Source organism: Manacus candei, unplaced genomic scaffold (assembly GCF_025592945.1).
Source record: "Manacus candei isolate 608988 ecotype Guabito, Panama unplaced genomic scaffold, ASM2559294v1 h1tg000033l, whole genome shotgun sequence".
NCBI lineage: Eukaryota > Metazoa > Chordata > Aves > Passeriformes > Pipridae > Manacus > Manacus candei.
In genome coordinates this window covers 2512963-2537513 of record NW_026138081.1, presented here as the reverse complement: position 1 = coordinate 2537513, position 24551 = coordinate 2512963, and the positions used below count along the sequence as shown (strand labels likewise).

The 24551-nt window shown below is 33.6% G+C and overlaps 1 protein-coding gene across 7 annotated transcripts in view; it reads right to left on the bottom strand.

The window, feature by feature from the left end:
* The window catches only part of RYR3 (ryanodine receptor 3), a 215996-nt gene that overhangs the window by 151701 nt on the left and 39744 nt on the right, over positions 1–24551 (bottom strand). For all 7 annotated transcript variants that reach the window (XM_051791763.1, XM_051791765.1, XM_051791766.1 and 4 more), the window contains exons 2-8: positions 17518–17637; positions 14014–14121; positions 10327–10401; positions 9296–9374; positions 6748–6860; positions 6176–6275; positions 2931–3024 (exon numbers count right to left, since the gene is read on the bottom strand). In XM_051791763.1, coding sequence (XP_051647723.1) covers positions 2931–3024; positions 6176–6275; positions 6748–6860; positions 9296–9374; positions 10327–10401; positions 14014–14121; positions 17518–17637 — 689 coding nt within the window. The remainder of the gene's footprint in view (positions 1–2930; positions 3025–6175; positions 6276–6747; positions 6861–9295; positions 9375–10326; positions 10402–14013; positions 14122–17517; positions 17638–24551) is intronic.

The following is a 24551-nucleotide window of genomic DNA, read 5'->3' as shown; positions in this document are numbered from 1 at the left end:
AGAATTACTTGTATGATTCATATGAAAGGACAAAAAGGATGGTGATAACAAAAATTCTGCATTATAATCTTTACAAAACAGATAATACAGATAAAATTATATCTTGGTTTTAGAAAATTCAGAGAAATAAAAAAAAAAGAAGGTGAAAGAATTAAACCTTTACTATAATCTAGTTTTCTTGATTTATTGTCTGGGGATCAGTGATATGTTTTAGTGCTGAAACTACTATTCTACTTAATAGTCAAATACAAACAAAAACAAACTATGGTGGATTAGCCCTGTTCACAGGAAGTTTTTAAGGTTTTAGTGATCATTCATGCTTTGTCATCTAAGCGCCAGAATTTGTATAATCTTCCTCATTTAAAATGAATATAGGAAATACAATGGATAATAAGAAAGGTATTGATCTAAAACTCTGCCTACTGAAAGATGAAAAACTTCAAGTGGTTCTTGACTGCTGACTGGGGTTAAACCACAAAATTAGCATTGTTCTTGTGCAACCATGGGACTCAGAACTCAACCTGTAAAACGAAAGTTGTGGTTCTCCTATCTGAACAAGTTTCTAACTTTTCTTCTACTGAGAACAGTTAAGATTTTAATTCATCTGATTCTCTCTTTCTTGAGTAACACCAATACAATCTGGGAAGTATCTACATTGTATTATGAAGTGTACTGAAGTATGACAAACCATTTGCATCCAGTTTCTTTATAAGATGGTGCACTTGTATTTATATGTATATTATTTAGGAGTTACATTTAAGAGCACATATGTGATGTCAAAAATTTTGAAATGATAGTGTACCAAAAGAGTAAGAATATATATTCCTCATAGTTACAGCACTATCATTTCCTACACATTGTTTTCTATAATGATGTTTTGATATTCTAGAATCAAAGGAAAAAAAACCACCTATCTGTCAATTCATCTTCATTTCCAGATCACGAAAATGATCTTTCAAGATCCTTCCAACATAGGCTATTACATGATTCTATGAATGTACTGAATACACAATACCTGTCTGGAGCTTTACTCTTCCGTTTTCATCCTAGATCCTCTTTGGTCCCACTGACCTTACTGATGTTACTTTTGGTAGACTATAAATACCTCTCCCTAGCTAAGCTCAAAACTGAGTATTCATTTCCACTCTCTTTGATCTGCTTCATTTCTCCTTGGCCCAACTCAAACCATTCTTTCACAGAAGGAATACCATAGATTTGTCTCTGTTCACTTTTATATTTTTAATTCCTATACTACTTAAAATCTCTTATCTTTCTCCAGCTTTTTCTATATGCAACACTACCCTAGCATTACTGACCTGTTCTTACAGTAACAAAACTGCAAGTAAAAGAGAATTGCTGCTTTTTCACAACAGCATCCACATAACATTTTCTCCATCTGCTTGATTCCATCCACCCATATTTTTTTGTTCTTGCCAAGCTGGCCTGTTTGATATTCAATATCTCCACCTCAAGTATTTCCGTTTGGAAACAAACACAATCATTTCCTACATCTCTTTCTCCTGTTCCTATTACTACTTGGGGTTTTTTCTGTATTTATTTTTTTTTTAATAGTGTAAATGTGACTTCTACAACTATGACACAATACAAATTTGGCCTTATGTCTATTATGCAGCTCATAAATACAAAAGATAAGACAACTTTAAATCGTCACTATCACACACTTGAAAATGTTCAATATAGCATTCACATTATTATCCATTTTAGGAACATAAAAACATAGATTTTATTCAGAGAAATATTTTTTTTAATTTACTTATTGTAAAAAACATGGAAGCAGATCTTAAGTCAGCAGCACTACACATCAAATATATATTAAGAATAACATCATACTGGGGAATAGGACTTCAAAATTATTTTTAGTTTTAGCTGCATCTGACTTCTAGATAAGTAACAGCAGTAGCAAAGTACAGCATTTCTAAACATACTGAAATGTGTTAGCATCTATTTTAACCTTACAAATACAGGTTGTTTATAAAATTAGTCTGACTATGACATCTGTTCTACATAGGTATGTAGATCCTCACATTTTTCTAGTATTTCTATACTAGATGTATACATTTTGATACTCAGTGTAAACTTTGTATCTTTTTTTTCTATAGACGTATGAAGAGAATAGCAATAAATATTCACCAACAAGTAAATTTTTCTGGCATTCAGTTTGAGTTATCTTTTGGCTTTGGAGACAGTTTTACTCCACAGAAATGTAAACATGGAAAATTTAGAGCTGAAAAGTTTACTCGACATGACTGAATGTTACTTGTGGTATCATATTACCTAAAGCATAACTTATTTACCACAATGGGTATGAAGATCTTATTTGCTGAATATGATTTTTATATCTAGAAGATTTGTGTATCAAAATTATTAGCTTGCTGTGATTCTGATTAACAGCAAAATACAAAAAAAATGAAAAACAATTCAACATAAATATATAACTGTAGATGTAAGTTTAATACAAAAGTGATTTAGTCTATGTAATGTGACCTAATTATCTTAATATATTAATCAAATTTAAGAAAGCAAAAGCTTGCCAAAAGGAGCAAAATATATAAAATATAAAAGTCATTGTGAAGGCCAAACTTACTTTTTTCTGTTTTGTTTGGTTTGGGGGGTTTTTTTACGTTATCATCTTCCTTTCTAACAGTAGCTTACCTCTACTTATATTAGTACACATTAAAGACAAACAATAAAACAGGTTGAAATCTCAGTGGAAATGGACCACTTAAATTTCAGCAATAAATGAACTCATGACTGATTTTCTGCTTAGTAGGTCCTAACTTCTTGTAACAATGTCACTGCCTAATTAAAGACTGCTGTAAAGAGGTTTTAATCTATCTAACCTCAAATTCAACTGACAATCTTTTCCATTTTTGAGGGAAGGAAATACATAAAAATGCACCATCACTTACTTGTGTTGTGAATCATTCTGATCTGTAGATGGAATTGTCAAGCACTCATCATGGCCATGGAAAAAACGTACTACATGCCCACCAAGAAGATATCCTGTAGAAGAAGTTCATTTACTCATTAGCTTAAACATTGACAATATGAAAATAACACCCTTGTAAAATTTTTAAAAATTCAAAAGAGCTAGATGAAATGTTTTCCAAATTTTCAATCATAACTGAAATTAAACAAGAACAAATTTAGTATGATGACATGCTATTTTTAATACCTTTTTCAGTTAAAAATAATTCTTCTGAAAATGAAGATAAAAAGAAAGAAATCTCTTAAATTTTAAAAATCAAATTAGGATTCTGAGACAGAAAAGGAAATTAAAGCCCTTGGCAACATTTATTTTTTTGAAAATTGAAGAAATTAAATAGTGTAAAAATGTCCTTCTTAAATTGTGCTCTCTTAGGCAAAGGAATGTCTGTGCCATGCCAGATTAAATTTTCTTCTAGCCCTGAATCCTTTCTCCAAAGGTTATAATTGTAGGTGTCTAAGGCAAGAGTATAGGGAGAAGGCAAGGAGCAGTGACGCTCTTCCAGACTGCTATGATTTGTGGTTGTGAAATTTCCTGACCCAGAGATTTAAGTCTTTGTATAATTATACAATGCTATGAAAAATTCCAGCTGTAAAGGAATACCTTTTATTTGTGTATTAACACATTAATTAATTATCCCTGTAATGCTCTTGTACTTGCCAGGAAAGAGCTGTTTTATGTCCCTGGTGGTGGTAATCAATTACCATAGAGTAGGCTAGGAAATACCAGAACAAGAAAAAAACATGTAGAAAATGTTCAGGTGGGAATTTTTTGTTACCATTTCAGCTGGGTAGATAACAGTTTATTTCCATGCAGAATAAAAGCTGTGAGCAGTTTTAACTTCTCTGCATATTCATGGATCTTTTGTATAAACTTAGGCCAGTTCTGCAGTCAACCTGATTTGTGGGTACTCAGAGAATGTAATATTGTGGTATTATGTAGTCTTTGCCACATCAATATATAATCATATCGATATATTGCCAAATCAAATATATAATACCACAGTTTCCCCCCCCTTAGTACAATTTAAATTATCTCAATACAAAATAATTTCATGAGTTCATCAGTTTGTTCTGACATTTATAATCTGTGTCAAAAGCAAAAGTGCAGAGTAGCAGTAAGAAAAAGACAAGAGAAAAACACTTTGTAGTTCCGAAGATTAAGTTTAATGGAAACTAACTTTCCAACCCATTTAACACAGAGTGCAGGCACTTTGCCTCACATTAAAGAGGAAAAGACAAAGGGTTGTAGGAGGAGAATGGTTCATCAGACCTTCAGTTCAAACAGTTCTGATCTAGTGAGTGAAATTAATGCCTTTTGAAAGAACATACATAAAGGAGGAAGGAAAGAAGAAAACTTTCATACCGTGCAGATTATTCAAAATAAATTTGTAAATTAGGAAAAAAGTAACTGACAATTACTCTGTTGTCAATTAATACAGAATTCAAAGCAAAGAAATAATGTGAAAAAAATACACTTTCCTGATATTTGTGTTCCATCAAAAGTTTCTCAAATATCACAAAATGTACATTACCTGATTCCCAATACAATTTTACACTCAGGAAATCCTGCTTTCTCAGTCTGTTCATTCAACATGAGCTAGAGTTATGTCTTTTTACATATGATCGTCTCTCACATAAACCATTCCAAGAACTGTATATGCAACTAAGCCTAAGTAGTTGGAAAAAAATTGATTGATACGCAGAAAACCTACTTCTCTGCTTACCTCACCCCAACCTGTTTAATTTAATTTTTTTGTAATTACAAAATTTTGGATTATGTGACCAATTCTGGGCTACACAGTATAAGGGTTCCAAGTACAGCAAAGGGACATTAAGATGACTAAGAGACTGGTGCATGTCACACATGAGGAAAGGCTGAGAGAACTGGGACTGTTTGACCTAGAGAAGAGAAGGTTCTGGGGGGACTTCAGGAATGTAAAGAGGACGGGATCAGGGTCTCTTCAGTGGGGCCCAGTGACAAAACCAGAGGCAATGGGCACACACCAAAACATGGCAGGGTCTGTCTGAATGTGAGGAAACACTTTTTCATGTTGAGGGTGTCTGAGCACTGGCACAGGTTGCCCAGGGAGGTTGTAGAGTCTCCATCCTTGGAGAGAGTCTAAACCTGCCTAGGCACAGTCCTAGGCAAGTTATTCTAGGTGGACCAGCTTGGACAGCAAATTGGACCAGGTCATTTCCTATCTCAACAGCTCTGTGATTCTGTAAGTTCTTAGGAAGGTTGGCTGCCAAATCCCTTCTATTACAGAAATCTAAAATATACCATTGATCTTCCATGATCTCTCTGTGTGGCTCATTTTGTTTGTCCTATGATATTGTATATTACTATATCATAAGTGATCAGTTTTACAGCCAAGTAGTACAAAATGACAAAGACATTTGAGTCATTTGTGAACATCAAGGGCTGATACTTTGAACAGAGAACGGCAGATGTAAAGTACAATGTTTGCTATGACAGTGTTAATGTCAAAGTATGGCATTGAAATAAGGAGCAATACCTAGTGGGTCAGCCTTTCAACACAGAACAAGAAATTTCTCAGGATAAGGTGAAACATGACCATAAAATGAAGTTAAGTACCTAGAAAGAAATCCTCACTCTGATGTAGGATTTAGGCTGGTTAAGAGAATGAATTTTCTTGTCTATTACAGACAGACAATAAGCATGACTGTGAGATCCACAAAGGATACTGAGCAAATGTCCATAAAAAACACAGGAGACTGAAATAGGAACTTTGAGAAAACGGTTTTCTATTTTACCTGTACTTTTTATCTCTCTGTTATACCTGTACTGGAAGAACAGGACACAGGAAAATTTTATACAAAATCTAAGTTTTCTGGCTTTAGTTATTCTGCAGCACCTGCTCCCCAAAATTAAACTGAGTCTTCATTTCTCATGCAGCTTTTTATGCTTTGTTATTCTAAGGTTACAGCGCTCATTTAGCTTTTCTTCAGTTAATCCGACTGATGAATCTGTATTTCCCTGTTTTCCCATCAATTATTCTTCTCTTCTTTGCTCCTTTCCTTTATTTTCATTAAACTTTATGGTTTGGTGTTCTGAGGATGATTTTTTTTTTCATTTTCATCCTTTATAAAAAGCATACAAAGTAACCTAAATTATATACATTTCTAAATAAATAAAATGGCAGACCTTCTGTAATATTGCTTCCAGAGCATATAGGATGTACGTTCCATAGTGTCTGCATAAAGGAGGCATCCACATGAATACTTCCATTTGAAACAGACAGATGCTGAAATAAGACAATGATAGGAGGAAACAGTGAAAATTCTGCACTTATAAATATTTATTGCATTAATTTAACAACAAAGAGAATATATCAAAAAGTAAATATACAAACATTCTTTAAAAATTAGCAGTGACTTGCTTTTAAAATGAACTCTTTTCTAAATCTAATCAGCAGACTCCAGCTGCAGCATAGAAATCTTTCACAATTACAGAAATAAAAACTTCCTAAGATAGAGAATGCTGAAGCACACCTCGGGAAAAAGGCATGGAAACAGTCATTCTGGAGGAGGAGCACACACACATACACATACACATACACCTGTTTCAGTGAGGAAAAATAAAAATGCATTACAACCAGACATTAATTCCTAGATTAGAAAAAGACTATTCATAAGAATCCCAACTATTTTCCCCATCTTCTCACAGTACTTTGTATGTTCCCACCATTTGGCTGCTTATTAAAGAAACAAACTTACCAGGTATCTTTCAGAGGACACGCTGACCAGGATAAGATCATCACCAATTCGAACTTTTTCTCCTTCTGACCTTTGTTTAGAAGCAGGGTGTATTGTCCACCAGCATGCCTCACCTAAAGGACAGAGGAACTAATCAAGAGTCTACAAAAGAGGCAACTCCCAGGAAATCTAAGGATATCTTTATATAGCATTGAAATATCATAATAAAAATTGTGTCTTATAAATCCACCTCATTCCTATTTTCAATCAATTTCAATGCTTTTCTTTTTCCTTGAAACTTTTTGTCAATCAATCTTTATCATATCTGAACCTGATATTTCCCTTTTCATGTCTTTTTAAAGCAACTAACTCTTTACAAAACACTGCTCAAGACTGCTCTCCCTTCATGGCTCTCCCTGCCAGTAAATTGCTGACAGCTATGTCAGTCTTATTTATGATCTTTTGTGTCTTCTTTTGCTTAATGGTCATATTTAATTCACAATCTTCTGCATCATTTCCACTCTAAGACACACTTCTCTTGTAGAATACAGAATTTTGAAACAAATCCTCCATAACTTTACAAAGTTGCTACACTACAAATATCAGACCTGGAAGTGGTTCCAGTAGCACTACAGACCATATGACTAAAAGATAGTCAGGCCTAAGGGCAATAACCATAGAATACACATTAAATGTAAGATTCCAGGTTACTTTGCACACACACACACACACACACACTCATGATTCTGGGAAGATTACCCAATTCATTTCACAATTTCACACCCTTCAGAGCTTAGAGAAGACCTTGAAGAAAACAAATTGAATACGGCTTTCTCACCAGGCAATGCAAAGTGACAAAAAAAATAAGTAAAGGCAAAATTGGTAGCATCTGACAAAGCACAAAAATTTGTTTGATCAATTAAGGTATTTTATGCAAAACCCTCTTAAAACAAAATTTGAAGGTTATGAAACTAATTCTAGTGAAGACAATAAATAAAAGTTACACCCCTAAAAGTGTAAAATGCTAAATCTTTTAAGGGAATAATTTTTAATAGCCAGTGGCTTTTCCTTCAATACCTGCTAGATGCAGAATACCTCCTGCAGCTGAAATTGATTCACTAGGACAGTTTTGCAGGTGAGGGATTAGGAAGATGGGAAGTGATATTATGGCATGCAGTTTATGAGGTTTACAGGCATGTGGTAGTTACCAAAATCCTCCAGGCAGAAACACAACTAAGAACTTCTTTTATGTGTTGCCTTTTTTAATCTTACCTATGTGTACAAGGGTCTTTCTGTATATGTATAATTAAGTAAATACCAATGAAACAACTACAGATATCCATTACAAAACCTCATAGGTAGAAGCAGACACGTGTGCAATAACTCTGAAAAAATGCTATAAAATTAAAAAGACACAATTCAGTGAAATTATTTTCATAAAGATTACACACACACACTCCTTTTATCAACACACCTAAAGAAAATGTTCTCCATTTAAGGTAGTAATCAAAGATAGCCAAGTAACAGGTTACTAATAGATGTCTGAGACCACCTTCTGTATGACTAGAAACAACTGAAAGACAAACCTGATTCATTCAAAAGAGAAACTTTTGTAGCTAGAGCCACTTGAAAAGAAAGTTTCAAAGGTCATGGTCCACAAACTTTTTAACACCTACACTGGCAATGCCTCTCCATCATCAGTCAGTCTATTTTGATTTTAATTTATTTTCAATATAATGCAAATGCAATAGAAAACACAGGTTTACATTAACACAACTGGTATTTCTTTATTTGAAGCTTCATATTAATGAGGTGTGTATACAGATACTTTGATTTTCCCTTCAATGTAAACCTATTTGTAGCTCTTTGCAGCTAAGTTGCTTTTAAACTCATTTAATATAGCTCCTAGTGGCAACCCATATGTGCTTTCATGGAAGTACAATTTTTTTTTTACTATAGTTTTGTCAGTAGCACTGTTACTGGCAGTAGTCCCAGAAATCTATTAATTAGATTTTAAAACTTTCACATAATATCATGTTTGTGTTGTACGTCTTCCACTTTGCCCCATTATTGTTTTGATCCATTTTATTTTTCTTCAACTTTTTCAACAATGTGCTCATTACACTTTTTCTGTTTTCCTGTGTTAAAAGTTGCAAATTTCTTTTGCTACATGGTTACAATGTGTATCATGAATTCACCAATATACCGTTTTTCCATACTCTAATTCTATTGAAAGTGTCAAAACACAAAACAAAAAAACAACTGCATCAAATTTACTTTATTCAGCAGAATTTTTTTCTAATTTGACCATTATAACCCATGTTATTGCAGCTATGCTAACTCAGTTTAAGTGCAAGGCTCTCACATTCTTACACAAAGTCAGTTTATTTGCTGGAACCTATTAGTACTGACAGCCATCAGTACTGAGAGTCATCATTTCTTTCAGTCATCTTATTTCTAATGAACACATAAACATGCCATTCATAAGCTTGTAGTTACATTAATCTCAATGCTTCTTCTAAAACCAGAACTGTGTGACACATTTTCTTTCAAAAATAACTTGACATACCTGCTGCATTTTCTCGTAGTCCTACGTCAAATGCAAGTTTATCTGTCTGGGATCTTGATGATGTTAAACATGTCAAATACTGCAAAACAGTGAAGTTATTGAAAACAAAAACCCAACAGTATCCATTGAAACACATGCCAAATGAATACTGTCACATTACTTCATCTTACTATCAAAATGTGCTTAATTTTTTTAATTACTTGAAGAATTATGTTGTTATTCATATAGAAGCTCTTCCTAAATTGGAAACATCAAAATCCTTTTCCAATGTGCAATTTAGCGCTGAGAAAGTTTCACATAGCTCATCAGATGGGACATGCAAATTTCTAATTAAAATGTTACCGTAATAAGTTTACTTCATGGAAACATGACAAATGTACTAAAAGGTACTGATCATACTAGCAACTCTGGTATATCAAGGTCACTACAATTTGTATGGTTCATGAACATAAGTAACAAAGTTTGAAGATTATCGTAGAGTTTTCTAGTAAAGGAAAAAGGAGGAAAGATGTTTTCCTGCCTTCTCATTTCTTCAGTCTTCTAGAAGTGTATTCACATGGGCCCTAATAAGTAAAAGATTCAAAACAGCTGAAATTTTCCATTTGCAAAATGTCCTACAAAGAAATTTATATAAGGCAGCCTGAAGACAGCCTGTTTGTGGGCATTATCCCTGCTAATTATAGGATGTCAAACATCTTATAAAATATGGTGGGAAAATAATAATGTATATCACAACAAATTCATTTACAGTAGAAGCACTTGCTAATGGAATTATCATTAAAATGGATTCCTTAAAGACACAGAAATAATCCATGGCCAAAGGAGCTTTTCAGCTACATTTTTGAGTTAGATGAAGAATCTGAATTTAAACACTTCTATTATGTCAAGACACCATAAGCTTTTTATTTTCATATAGTGCAAAAAATAACTTGGAAAGAGCGTGATTTCAAATTTATGTATTTTTTATTTGGTAAAAATACATTTATTTGACTTCCATGTTACTCATTCTGTGCAAGTGCTCTTTCACTTACCATTTCACTGAACGAATGTCGAAGTAGTATCGCATGGCCATAGAGCAGGGTTCTGTGACCACCGCCTTGAGCTGCCTACACAACATGAGGGAGAAGGTCAGAACTCCACTGCACTATGTGGACTACAGTCAGAATTATGCAACAACATGAAGAGCTACTACAGTTCAAGTAACAAGCACAAATATTCCAACAAATTATGAAATGTATACGCTTGGCAGAATGATGAAGTAGCTACAGCAATAGCTGAATATCTGCCAAAGGAACAAGTGTCATCCTTTGTCAAAGACTCCTATTGTCACCTAATTTTTACTATGATTAAGTAAAACCATAGCATTTTCAAAAACACATTTTAAGTTAAATAAGATAATACTTACCTTTCTTATAAACTTCTCGGCGGCATTAAAAAAAAACCAACAAAGTAAATATATATATATATATACACAAAACTGAAATCTGAAAGAGAAAATATGTACCTACTTCCCAGTAGAATCCGTATTTGTTATTTCACTATCATAGTTCTCTCTTAATTTGTAAGGTATAAAAAGTATATACAAAACAATTTGCAACTGATAATTTATGGTTATATCATTTAGTCTATACACTATTTAGATGCTTTCCCAATTTGCTACAAAGTAACTTCTAACAAAAAAGTTAATTCTTGCATTCAGGAATTTCTCAATGTACAAAATTATTTTATTTTGTTATTTGTGCTGATGTATCACTATCTTTGTTTAATTTCAATACTGTACTATGAAACAAGTGTTTAAAATTGTAAATAAAATTATAAAATTATATGTTTCATACATTTGAAAAACAATCTGATGCAGGTCAACTGGACTACTCTCACTGACGTTTTGAGTATTAGATGTATGAACCTGTGTTAGACATGAGATTAGTTATTATTGGCTCAGAACCAACCTGTGGGGAGTGTGTGTGTATGTGTGTGGAGGGGGAAGGGATGGAGGTGGGTTGGCACCGTATCCTTCGTGGCAGCCCCTGGAGCCCACACGGGAAAGCCCTGGAGTAGCTGTCAGTCACAGACAGCTCGGGAAACCTATAACACACCTCACCTCCTGGAGCCCCTCACCCAGCTCAGATTGGTAGGAACAGTCAGGACACTGCCTCTCACCCTGGCCTGGAACCCCCAGAGTGGCTGATAGGTTAGAAAGCCACCGGTGGGGGTTGGCCATAGGGACCAGAGCAGATAAAATCAAGGGCGTGTGTTTGCCGACTTGTGAGAGCTGGTCTTCTACAAGGCTTTGGTGATAGCTATATTATCTGTCTCTCCCTCTTTCTGCTTCTCTCTTCTTGATCTCTCAGCTTCTCTTTTTCTGCTCCTTTCTTGATGCTTAGGGTGGTTCGGAGCTGGAGGGATTGGATCTTGATTTAATTGTTGCGGAATCAGTTGGATTTTGACTTGAGTGTGGATTAATAGTATACGCTGAAACAGTACTGCAGTGGAACATTTTTGTCCAGTTTGTGTGGTGTCCTTTTGAACTTTGGCCAAGTCCCCTTATCTACTCCCCTAAACTAACAAAGAAATTCCTTGGAAACAAGCCCGTAGCTTATTCTCTTAATACTGTCTCAAGGTATTAAAAAACCATATATCTGTATATTAAAGTAAAACTCATAGCCGATCCCGTGAGCCAGCAGCTCCTGGGCCTGGAGGTTTTACAGTCTGCAACAATTTTGTCAACACATAAGAAATTTCTCATTAGAAATAACTTTATTCCACTGTGTACACCATGTAACCAGTGTTCACAATGTATATAATACCTTAAGATATTTTAAGACACTCTCTGCAGTTTATCCTCAACTGAACTCTGAGAGATTTATGACCATTTTCCATTGATTATAATACAAAATGCAACTCATATTTTAGCCTGCTGAACTGATCCCAACTTAGAGGATTAAAAGAGCATAAAATGGACAGTAAGAATGCCACATCTATGCATGTATACATACATTTCTATATGAATATTGTTTACATACCTTGGAGCTACATATCCTGAATATATACATATCTTCTAAATGAAATTATATGATTTTCACACATAAAGTACAATAGAAACAAGCTTACAGTGAAAAAAAGAGCACATTCTTTAATGGAATGAAGAGTAGGCCCTGAGGATGGCATTATAAAATTCTAAAAGCATGAAAGTATAGAACTTCACTCCTCAATCATTCCAAAACAGCAACCTTCTCTTCAGTTTTTAAAATTTCAAAATTTAAAATCTTCAGGTTTGTTAGAAAAAAACCAAATTCTATTTTTGAGTAATTTAGTATTTACTCTTCTGAATGAAATAATAAGGAGTTTCAGTACAAAAGCATTCTAAATATATTTATAACAATATAATTGAGAAACTGTATTGCAAAGTATAATGTCCTCCTTCAGAAATAAGAGATACCATAGCTCACCTTAAATGATTACAGCAATTAATTAATTTAAAAAGAAAAAAAACAAGTTCCATCATTGCTACTAGTTTCTTGGGGATGATATAAAACTTTGACAAATTAAATATTTGACCACCCTTACTTTTATTTTTTTGAAAAATAATGTTTTCAAACCCAATTTTTTTTTTATATCATAGAGCTTATAGTCTATTAAAAGTTTCAATAAGCAATCACTGCACAGTCAGTCATTGTTGGGTGACAAGTGCTAAAGTAGTGCTCTGATGCACCTGATTACAAATAAATAAAATCAAAAAACGTTTTAAAACGTTGAATTGTTGCACAAGAATGAAGAAACTGCAGAATAAATGACATTTTATAATTCAAGAGAAAAATATAAAAAAATTTCTATAGTCAATTTTATATTTAGAAAAATAATATGCATTTTGAATGTATCACTTATGTATAGATGGATATGACATTGAAAAAATTAATCTCAAATAAATAAATCACCCTTTTGATTCTCCCCTCTAGGATTTTTACTTAAATCATATCACTGTTCTCCTCCCAGATATTATTTTATTTTAATTTCTAGGATTGTACTAAGAAAGGAAGAAAATCCTAAAACTACATGCACCATAACAAACTCGAGAAAAATGAACAGAAATAAAAAGAAATCTCTTACCATGAAACAAATTCAGCATAAATTTTTTTTGACCAAAAAAAATATTATAGTGAAATATTATCTTTAAGAAAATTTCTTTAGGTAATACTTGTATTTTTACGTTTGGTTTCTTTCTCGGGCATTCATCCTGTTTACTTAATATGTGTGTAACTACAATAAAAGAAAAATTACAACTCAAAGAAAATATGAGTTTTCTGGTTCTACATGAAATAATAATGAAAACTGCCATTCTATCTAGCTCTGAATATGATTTGCATAATAATCAGTTGTCATTTAGTCTCATAAAATAAGTAAAGTCATATAATTTTTTCATGCTTTGTTTGTATGAAAATAAAATTTTTATTCAATTTGATTCAGCTGAAATTGGAGAGTTAGGGTCAAAGCAATCAAATTGTTGATGTTTCAGGTTTTATGGATTGTAAATATTTCAAAAGACAGATGCACCAGCTCTTCAATGCTAAAGAGAAATTAATATGATTAATGGGAAGCAGTAATATACCAAGAAAACTGCTGTGACGTGAGGAGCCTCTTCTAGAAAATCCTGGACAAGGAAAGAAATGAGAAATATCCATATTCAGAAACTTAATGTTCTTTGAGGTCAATTTACTTACACCTTCACTAGCATTATCTCCTGTGCTGGCCAGCATTTCTTGAAGGGCTCTGACAGATAGGGACTGTTCAAGGACAAAATTACAGATGCAAAGGTCCGGAGGGACATACTGTAAAAATAAAACAGTGCAAGAATAGATCAGCAGAGCAGGTGAAACAGGATGAGAAGTGTGTTTGAACGCATGTGTATTTTAATTTTTAAATCCATTCTTAATGTTTACTCATTTGGTTTTGAGATACATGCTATTTCCCTGTATGAAAACAATACAAATCTTCAAAACTTGACAACACAGCAATTCAACTTTTTCTTGAGCAGTATTCTTCACAGTAAAGTGAAACATCTTCAGGTTCATGAACAAAAACTCTTTCTCTACATATTATTGCTTTCCTGTCTTTCAAAATTACACCCTGAACATTGTATTTGTTCTCTAATGCTACTGACAAAACAGAAAAGAAGGTATATGATCTTATTTGGTGTATAAGGTTGATAGAACATATTTCTAGTAGTAAGATGGCTAAGATTTAGAATCTTATGACATAATAATATGGACTATTTTAGGAGATCTCAATTGTTGAATCTATATGTCATGTGGTTTTAAAATGAAAATTACAATCACTTCATAAATGGCAGACTATATTTTTTTTCAATTTCTTGGCACTGATATGTCCAAGGAAAGAGGTGGACAAGAAAAAAAGTAGCAAGGGTATATAAATATTTGGCAGAAAAGTACAAAGAAGACAGATCCAGACTAATCCCTCTTTAAAACTTGCTGTGTTGCACAATGAGCTAACACATACATGCTGTCACATACTACATTTCTGCGGTTGAACGGCAACAAATTCTTTTTTAAAATTTCATTGACCTGAGAAATATAGTGAAAGGTGGATGGTACATGACCCAAGTAGCAACTGACCTTCTTAATTAATCTAGATTGTCTCCTTTAAAAAAAGCAATTAACTATTGAGTTTGTCAAGGTTCATTAATTTTCTGTTCTTTTTGCAATAGATACTGTTTCATAAGTTTGATATTCAATAAACCCTCTGTGGCAGACAATTTTACATTCTTAATAATTACACACTTAGAAATGGTTTGATAAAACCTTGACCATCTGCTAATCTATGCTTTTTCCCCCCACTTTGAGCAAGGTTGTATAGTAATCCCCCCAAAAAAAAAGAAAAGTGCTAATAGGGGATGTTCAGAGAAAAAAAGAATACTTAGAGGATAGAGCTACAGTTATAAGATGTGAAAACATTAATGTCAGGAATCTTTATGCTAAAATGAGAAAATCTGTTCAGGTACTAACTAAGTCAAGGTTTTAAAAAATCCACTTTAAAGCAGGAATAGACATAAATACTGCATGAATACTTCTGGCTACAGAAAGTTGGACTTAGCATACAGAAGTAAGACAAAATAATTTTCAAGAATCAATAATAAAGGAAAAAAATCAGGTGGAGAATGAAGTATTTTATTTTACAGGCATTTAATATGCTGAGTAAGTTTTACTGTAAGTGAATTTGCAGTGCAGATTAAGATATAAAATAAGATATATCAGAAAAGAAAGCAGGAATTTGGAATAAATAATTCTTCAAAGTCAATGAGAATTTTTGGTAATTTTTCCATAACACCTCTGTGAAGTCTTGTCCAGACATACAGGAAGATAAACAAAAAGACAAACGTTATGTAGGAAACCTACACAATTTTTCAAAGCAAATCTGAAGAAACAATTGACAATTCCACCCTGGCAGCTGCTCTTTTTAGAAGAAAATGTTTATTTCTGAGATTATGCTCGGACACGTCTATCATGTAGTTAACATTTTTCTATCAACACACTCACAACACTCAATATATCTAATTGTTCTGAATTTAGTCTTCTAGATTCCTTCAGGCACTATTATAACATTAAATTTTTGCAGGTGATATGCTCACTAACCAAATGTTTCCCCACAGCTTCTGGTCTGCAGTGTAAAAAGCCAGAGAAATATAAATTCCCTTCTCTTACCAAGTTTTTTTTAATATACTGCTAAAAAAAATGCTAGATCCCTTCAGCACATCAACATGGGAAACTTACAACTGTCTAACATCTGTAAAGGGGATGAGAATAGTTTCCCATTTTGTAAGCATATTTACACACTCAGTTATTAGACTTTGGCAGCACAAAATATACCTCTAGTTTCTATTAATATACAAGACTGTAGATCTTTCTCTGTGTGGCATCATCAATTCCCAGTTCTCCTAAGTTTTTATCATCTTGAAAAATTGCATATGTCAATTTAAACACTGTCTTAATTGAAAAAATATTCAACAGGTTAGCAGTAAGAACAGAACCCTGTAGGATCTTATTCGGGACACATCTATTAAATAACGATTTTTTTGTCCACTAGATGTGTACCATTTTGGTTTTCTCATTTCTTAAACAAAATTTTGTCCAAATGTAAATGAAAGTATCATTGCTAAGGGTGTTGATAAGTATCATAATCTCTAATCATCCACGTAAACCTTCAACACTTCTTATTTTTCAAACAGAAACATGCCTTTTCCCAAAATTCTTCCTGTTCTCAGTCAAGACCAGCAGTTCAGAAAGCTCCCTGTTAAGCTTTTTTTAAAGCAGTTACATACAAGTTTTCTGAATCTCTTATTTTTAATCAAACTTCAGAAGCTGCTGTAGTATTATCTGCTACTAAGACAATTACAAAAAGTAAAGCATATCTATGGCACCCTACAGTAAGGCTACCATTCCTCCTTTTCTTATAATAGGATAAGCAACATGTTGTCTTATAGGTTGAGGTGGTCATCACCAGTGAGACAGACCACATTGCAATTGAGTTATCAATTAATAAAAAGTTCCCAATCACTGTTGAAGATTTTAGGACAATAATTGAACATACATATGTGAAAAATAACTGGTTTTACTCAAGCATACACAAAGATTACTGGTGATTTGTAAAGTACATGAGAGAGAAATTATCTGCCTGAATTCTTGGAATGCAAAAAAAAGTAAATTTAGAAGCTGCATAATTTTTCACCTTAGAGATGAACAAGAAATTCTCATACTGCATAAATAAATACTGTGGGTATAACATGGTCATAATATCCAGACTAAAAGTAAGACCACATAGCAGCATTTCCAGAAAAAAAGATACAAAAACCTCCACTAAATATCCAGAAGGAAAAATAAATTATTAGAAAGAAAAGAAATGAAGACAATTCAAGAAAAAGAAAAAGTTGCAGAGAGAACAAAAGAGAAGGAGGAGGTCCTTTTCTGTTTGATTTATTCTTAATATTCTTCTCTTAGACAGTTAAAGAATGGCAGGTTTTGACTGTTCACAGGTGTGCCACAAAGTATATTTGGAATCTCTAAGAAATCTCATGTTGAAGTCAGAGAAAGAAAAGCATACATAAGGTGCGTCTAGCACCACACTCAAGAAACCGTAATTAAACATGTTTGTGGATAAGTAGGTTAACATTCACTTATCAGTTACACCAGTTGTGAGTATCAACTTCTTACTTTAGCTTCTGATGTTGGTTCCAAAAAGCACAGGCGATTCCCAAGTCCCTCAGCTGCCAAGCAAAACTTCCTTTGTTCTTTGTGAATACTGGCAACACACTGAAGTACTACTTCATCATCCTGTCAGAATACAAAGTACAAGGAAAAAAAAGTAAATATTTGGAAGTTACATACAGACTATAAAGCTACCAAATTCTGTAACATGGAATCCATTGAAAATTAACACATTATAGTCCTATAACTGATACCATGTGCATATACAGAGATTCTTTTGATGTATATGTAAGCAGATGTTTCTATACAGATATATAGATAAGACCATATGAAAATGACTAAGCTACACATACTGTCTCCAAGGCTTTTTCAAGTATTGTGTCCTTCTGTTGCTTTATATGCATAAAACAAACTGTAAGTATACTGTTACTCAGTTTTACTGAGCAAAATATGTTTAATACTTACAGTAAAAAAATTTTTCCTGTGATTTTGCAAACAAAAACTAACAGAAACTAAACAACAAAACCAGAAACTAAATAAAAACAAATATAAACTAAATATAAACAAATTATTATTTTAGCACATCAACACATTTAAGCTATCAACACAATTCCCCTGTTAAAGTCTCATGTAAAAAAGTACTCAGAAACCTCTGATTAGAACCAAAGATCTAAGAGGCATTTTTCAAGTGGCAGTTCAAATAAGTCACAAGAATGTGGTCCTCAAAAGATATATTCCAAGAATAAGTGGCATGAAACAGCCCTATTGCTTAGTTGTCCTGATTTTTCTAAAAGCTCTTTTACAAATCGTTGCATGGTACAATGCCAAACACACAAGTAGTCATAAAGTGCCAAGTCCTTTTTCACATCTTAATATGTGACACTAAATCTGATATAAGCAAGCCAAAACAGATTATTTTCTGTGTTTGACTGTGCCAAAGATATATAGAGAATTTAAAAAAAAATATTTTTCAAAACTTGTCCACTAACTAAGAAAAAGACCACTTGGAGACTAGCATGTAGGACACTTATTTTTATGCAGGCATGTAACTGTTCACCAAAAGACACTACCTTAGAAGTTTTTCAGGGGGTGGAAGCTGGTAAACAAAAGCGATATGATATGTCTGTGCCCTCTCCAGCTATAGTGTTATACTGGTGGCAATTATTATTATCAAAGCAGATACACAAGAGCCGCCTGTACTGAACTCTGAGATCACTTGAATAATTATGTTCTAAAAGCAGTACTGCTATTTGCAGTCCCCTTATGAAACTGCAATACTATGACAGTAGCACAGCTTGGGCACTTGAAATAAAAGCTGGGAGTGACAAAGTCATTTTCACCAAAGGAACTAAGTGACACACCCTTTAAAAGGGAATTCCAAAGCATGTTTCTCATTTGTGTGATTTTGCAAGTGTGTTCTTTTAGGTGACCCTTCACTGCCTACTTACTACTACTAAAATGAACAACAATTATAATTGAGATTAATCAACAGTTATAGTTTTTCTTACATAAGTTTTTCTTACCTAGCTTTGTATAACAATCAATAGCATTTTTAACAGTACAGAATAGGAATCCAAGAAATGTTTGCAAACAATTCTAAGATGTTTAGTCAAGTAGGAGGTAGACAGAATTAGATAATTAATGCTTAGAAAATTAATTTTCTTTTCCCCTGCTGCTTCTACTTCCATTTCTCTAAAATGCTCTTTGAAATTTTCAGCTTTCAAGTTCATTAGTAAAAACATTTCTGCTTTTTAATCTTCAGAGTAATAAGTTGCAAAATACTAACAATACAATTAAGCACCCATTATTACATCCCTCTGTTCATGAATTTTTAAATATTCACATCAGAATCATATCTATTTTTTGGGAAAAAAAATCAGAACATATGTAAGATAGAAATAAAGATATTTAAAACATTTTTCATCAACTGGTTCCTGTGTCAATCTTTGAACATACATATTTCAGAGATTAAAAAATAATAAAATACTGAAACATTAATTTATAAACACTGAGATTTAGGATAAAACTGAGATATGTCACCTAAATTGCACTTATCAGCAGATTACATTACATTACTTCTATATAGCTCAAATTGTATTTATTCTCCCTACTACATTAAAGCACTCATCATTCCACAGAGACATATACATAATCTCTATTGCAATCATAGTTTTCTAAAATATAAAATTATGCCTTCAGACTTTTTACAAGGGCATGTAGAGATAGTACAAGGGGCAATGGCTTCGAACTGAAAGAAGGTAAGTTTAGATTAGACATACAATGGAACAGGTTGCCTGGAGAAACTATGGATGCCCCATCCTTTGAAGTGTTCAAGGTCAGGTTGGATGGGGCCCTCAGAAGCCTGGTCTATTAGGCCCATGGCAGAGGGATGGAACTAGATGATCTTCAGGATCCCTTCCAACCCAACCTATTCAATGATTCTATGAACATACATAAAAACTTACTTTAAATGATAATTACTCAAATAAATGAATTATTTTCCTTTGAAATCCACATGTATAAAAGAGTAAGGGTTTCTAGCATAATGAAATTAAACCATTAAATGCAGTAATCCCAAAATACAAGCCCTGAAAATATCTTAAGTAAGAACTATATGCTGCATTCAACATCAGTGTTTTATGTTATTCCTCTAAATTTCCAATTTGTGCTACAGCATTTAACACGCTATATGTTTGCTACATAAGATGAAAAACTTCAATAGAGCTTCTAAAAAGTGTCAATAATAGTGTATTTCAGAATATTTTTCAGCAGATTTTTAAAGAGTATATCATTCAAGTGCAAGTGGACCAAGCATAAAGAATTAGTGAAATCTATGCAATCTGCAAATAAGACAATTACTCGTTGTTAAGATGACTCAGTATTTTAGTGTTTTTACTGAAGAAAGATCATTCCACCTGAAGTCTGAAATTGTTTTTCTGGCCTGTAGTTCCTAATAGAAATGAGTTTTATGGAGTTGTTTTGCTATCACGAAAAAGCAGAGCATGTCTCAGCAGTATTCTGTTTTCTTGAGTCTTCTCTCACACAAATTCTGGTATTCTAAAATTCTTTTTTCCTCATTTGCTTCTTCCCTTAGTTTTTAAACACACATGGTTCTAGAGCCATTTAACCTTGATCATCACTTTTCTTATATAGTATTACATCTGTTTACTTGAATATACCTTGAATATGCATGATCACTAGGATGTTGAGACTTATACAATGAACAGCAATGAACTGTTAGTTGCTATATGCAGTCAATTGTCAAAGATAACCAAAAGCAAAATAAAAGAAAACAAAACCTACATAACTTCCTTGAGATCTAGTTTGTCAACCAGCAATCCAACAAATTTCAATGGTTTAAATTTAGTAACTGTTTAAAATGCAATTTTTCTCATCTAGCAGCTCTGACATTTCTGTGCTTAGGAATTTAATTTGTTCTAGTCCATCTCCTTTTGGTAGGTGGTTTTTGGTTGGTTGGTTGGTTGGGTTAGGTTGTGGCTTTTTGGTTGGTTGTGTTAGGGTTCCTTATATATTCCATAATTAAGAATTGTAATTATTTATACAATATGCATAAATTTTTAGAGAGGTCATATTCCACAGTAGACACACTTCAATATATTTTATATTATGAAGCATAGAGCCATTAATACACTAACTATATAAATGAAAATTTACATAGACCTATACAGAAAATGACACACTAGATTTAGTTTGTTACCTGCTGATTCAACAACTACCTAACCTCTATATAGTCTATTATATTCAACTATATTCATTACTAAGAATAAACTGATAAAATAAAACTGATATTACACGACACTGAAACCAATCAGTCCTAGATAATTAATCAGCTTTGTTATTATACCTGTAGACTACAAGAAGAAACTGTTCTCTCATAAAAGCATACATATTTTGCCTGTATTTTACTCACAGCTGCAATAAACATTTAAGTAGGTCCTTGTACATGAATGACTAACTTAAATGCAAAGTGATATGGAATTGTTTTGAAAATACATTCTTCTGTAATAACATGGAAAAGTTTTATTTGATAATATATCATTTCCATCAAGAAACATATATTACTTAAAAAAAAACCCCAACACATATCTATCAAACAAAGAAACTCAGAATTCCTGGGCTTTATGGTACAACAAGCAAGAATATGAAGCTGATGATCTTTACAGGCCTGATTATTGTGAGACTGACATGTACTGATTATAGATCAGTGTTGCAAAGAAATGCACAAAGAAAAAATCCACAGCTGCCTTCATGCTTTGATAGACATCCTACTTACATATCTTACTCTATCACAAAGCACAGGATGTAAACAAAAAAAACATCTTAATCAGTGTTTGAACATTGGCTACAAACTGATTCTCTACAGGACTGAATTTCTTTCAAGTTTTCTGGAATAATCTCAGAAAAAAAGTAAAGTTCACCAGAAATTGCCATCTACACTGGCTGCATTTTTCTCTACAAAATAAGGAACTACAGGCAGAGTTGACAATGCTCTAACAAAGATGGGTTTGGTAAATTTGTTGGCACCCACCACTTAGTTTCACAAGGGGAATGGTCTCACTGAAATGACTGGTCTCACTCCACACAGTTCTATTTTTTGCAGAACTTTGTCCAAAAGGCATAGCTTCAGTGCACTGCTAATGCCACTAAATATTTTCAGTTATTTCTAAAAACAAGTGCAGGAAACATAGTTGTGGCCCATTTGAAAAACAATCTTACAGTCTTTCAGTTAAGAAATAGAAGAGTATTTCTGCTTGCAAGCCGGAGCTTGAACAGTGTTGCCCGAGGATATGGAATTGGACTCTCTTCTTCTTAAGGGGAAAAAATCTCTCCTAAATCTGACCCCATTACAAGCATTTGAAGCGGTGGGGAAGAGGGCATTGCAATAGATGAACACACAAATCCTTGCTAGAATTTTACATTTACTAGAGTTTGGCAACTTAGTTTTGCAAAGATCTCGACTTAAGAGTACAGAAATGGACTTCTTATGCTGCCTATGATTTCTTTTCAATTATCCAGGATTCAAGGCAGATGAGCACCATTATTTTCAGGTCAAGAAATTTTTAGATCCAGACATAGCTTTTAAACATGAAGGGAATATACCTTCCTTCCATCCTCTTTCTGCCCCGCCTCCAGCCTTCTCTTGAATTCACGTGAAATTGTGATTTGTAACCTCCTTCAATCTGCAGTGATACAGCTCAGCTACAGGAAAATCAAATTCTTGTGTTTGTTCTCAGCCTGGTTCCTACAAGTTCCATTTCATATCACCAAGCTCCTGCATCACAACAGTCAGTGAAACTGCAGTCCATCCTCACCATCTGAGGCAGGATGTGGCACTTAGTGCCATGGTCAAGCAACCACAGTGGTGGTGGATCAAGTTGGATTTGGTGATCTCAGAGGTCCTTTCCAACCCTTTCCAACCCAAAATAGAAGGGAATAATACGTTTCCCATATGTAACAGACAGAAGTAGGAACATAAATCTTGAACTGCAGCAAGACTGAAGTTGGGTATTGGAAAAATATTTCCTTCTCCTTTCCTAACGATAGGGATAGCAAGGCACTAAAATTGGGTAGATTTTAAAGACACCACAGTTTATGATGGCATCTGTGAGCATGTTGTTTCATGGCTATAGTCAGTCTTTCCTTAAGTAAGGAAATATATGCACCCTGAGGTCTCCTAAAGACCTCGTTTTTCAAGATTCCATAATTGTTAAGTAATCTTTCATAGTTAGTGAATGCTAGAAAATTATTTATAATCTGCAATGGACCATCAGCTGGGTTGATCATGATTCAAAAAGGTTATGTTGCCCTCCATTTTCTAGATATACATGCATTCATCTCATCTCATGAGAAGCAATGAACAACCCGAAGGCACTAGAATAGGAAATATATGTTATTATGCAGTCTTCTCCATATCTTATTCGGATTATGTTTTATTTATACTTTTTTTCCCCCACAGTACATGAGCACACAAGAAACAAGACACTAGCTACTCTATTTCCTTGTGGGTACTCATGTTCTCTATACACCAATATTTGACAATTGCTTTATAAGTGAAATTATGATAAATATTCTCAAAAAAATTTCCACATCTCATAATTAGCTTCTCTATCAAATGTGCCATCTGTCAGGATGATAATGAAACAGTAATCACACTAATTTTATACTGTGATGTTCCAGAGAACAAGAAAACTGGCTTTATATACTGTATTATAAAATGTGCAATAGAATTAAAGTTTTGACTTTTAAACTTTGTGCACACTACTATTTTAATATCTTGATTATAAAACTCTTTTTTTCATTCTTTATTGTTTGTTAATCATAGGGTAGTTCTCCCAGCAAAACCTAGCTTTAATCTGACAGTGACTTTTCTTTGAAATAAAAAATGTGACAAAGACTGGGAAAATAAACCAAACAAATGTTCATTTAAACAAGGGAATGAAAGGCAACAACACAATTAAAATAAACCCGATATAAATTTTAAAACTCTGGCTGTTCATAGAGATATTCCATGTCAAAACATTTGCTGATAACTGAATTTTGATGCTCCCAAGGTGCACATATTTTTTACTTGCACTTTTGCAAGTCTGTTTCTGATTACAGATTTCAAGATATATAGGGAAAAATATATAATTTTTGCCCAGCACTTTTCACCTATACCAGAGGGCTATATAACAAGGTATGACAGTGATTTAAAAAAAAAATATTTTATTCCAACCAGGTTTAGTATGACCCTAAAATGTTGGGAAAACAGAAACTGAGTCTAATTCTATTCTCATCTTTATGATAAGGAAACTTTCCTGTCTGACCCTCCAGGTGCTACTCAGGCAGTCACACTCTCACTACCTGTGCTGGGACTGAAGCCTCTTTGCAGCAGCCAGATCCAGGGAGCTCCAGAGAACCGATGTTTGCCCTGCTTATGCCCCTACACACACCCCACACTCACACAGTCAGACCAGCTTTCCCTACTGGCTCCACCCCAGGTTTCCCATGGCAGAGTCTCAGATGTCCAGATCCTCAGA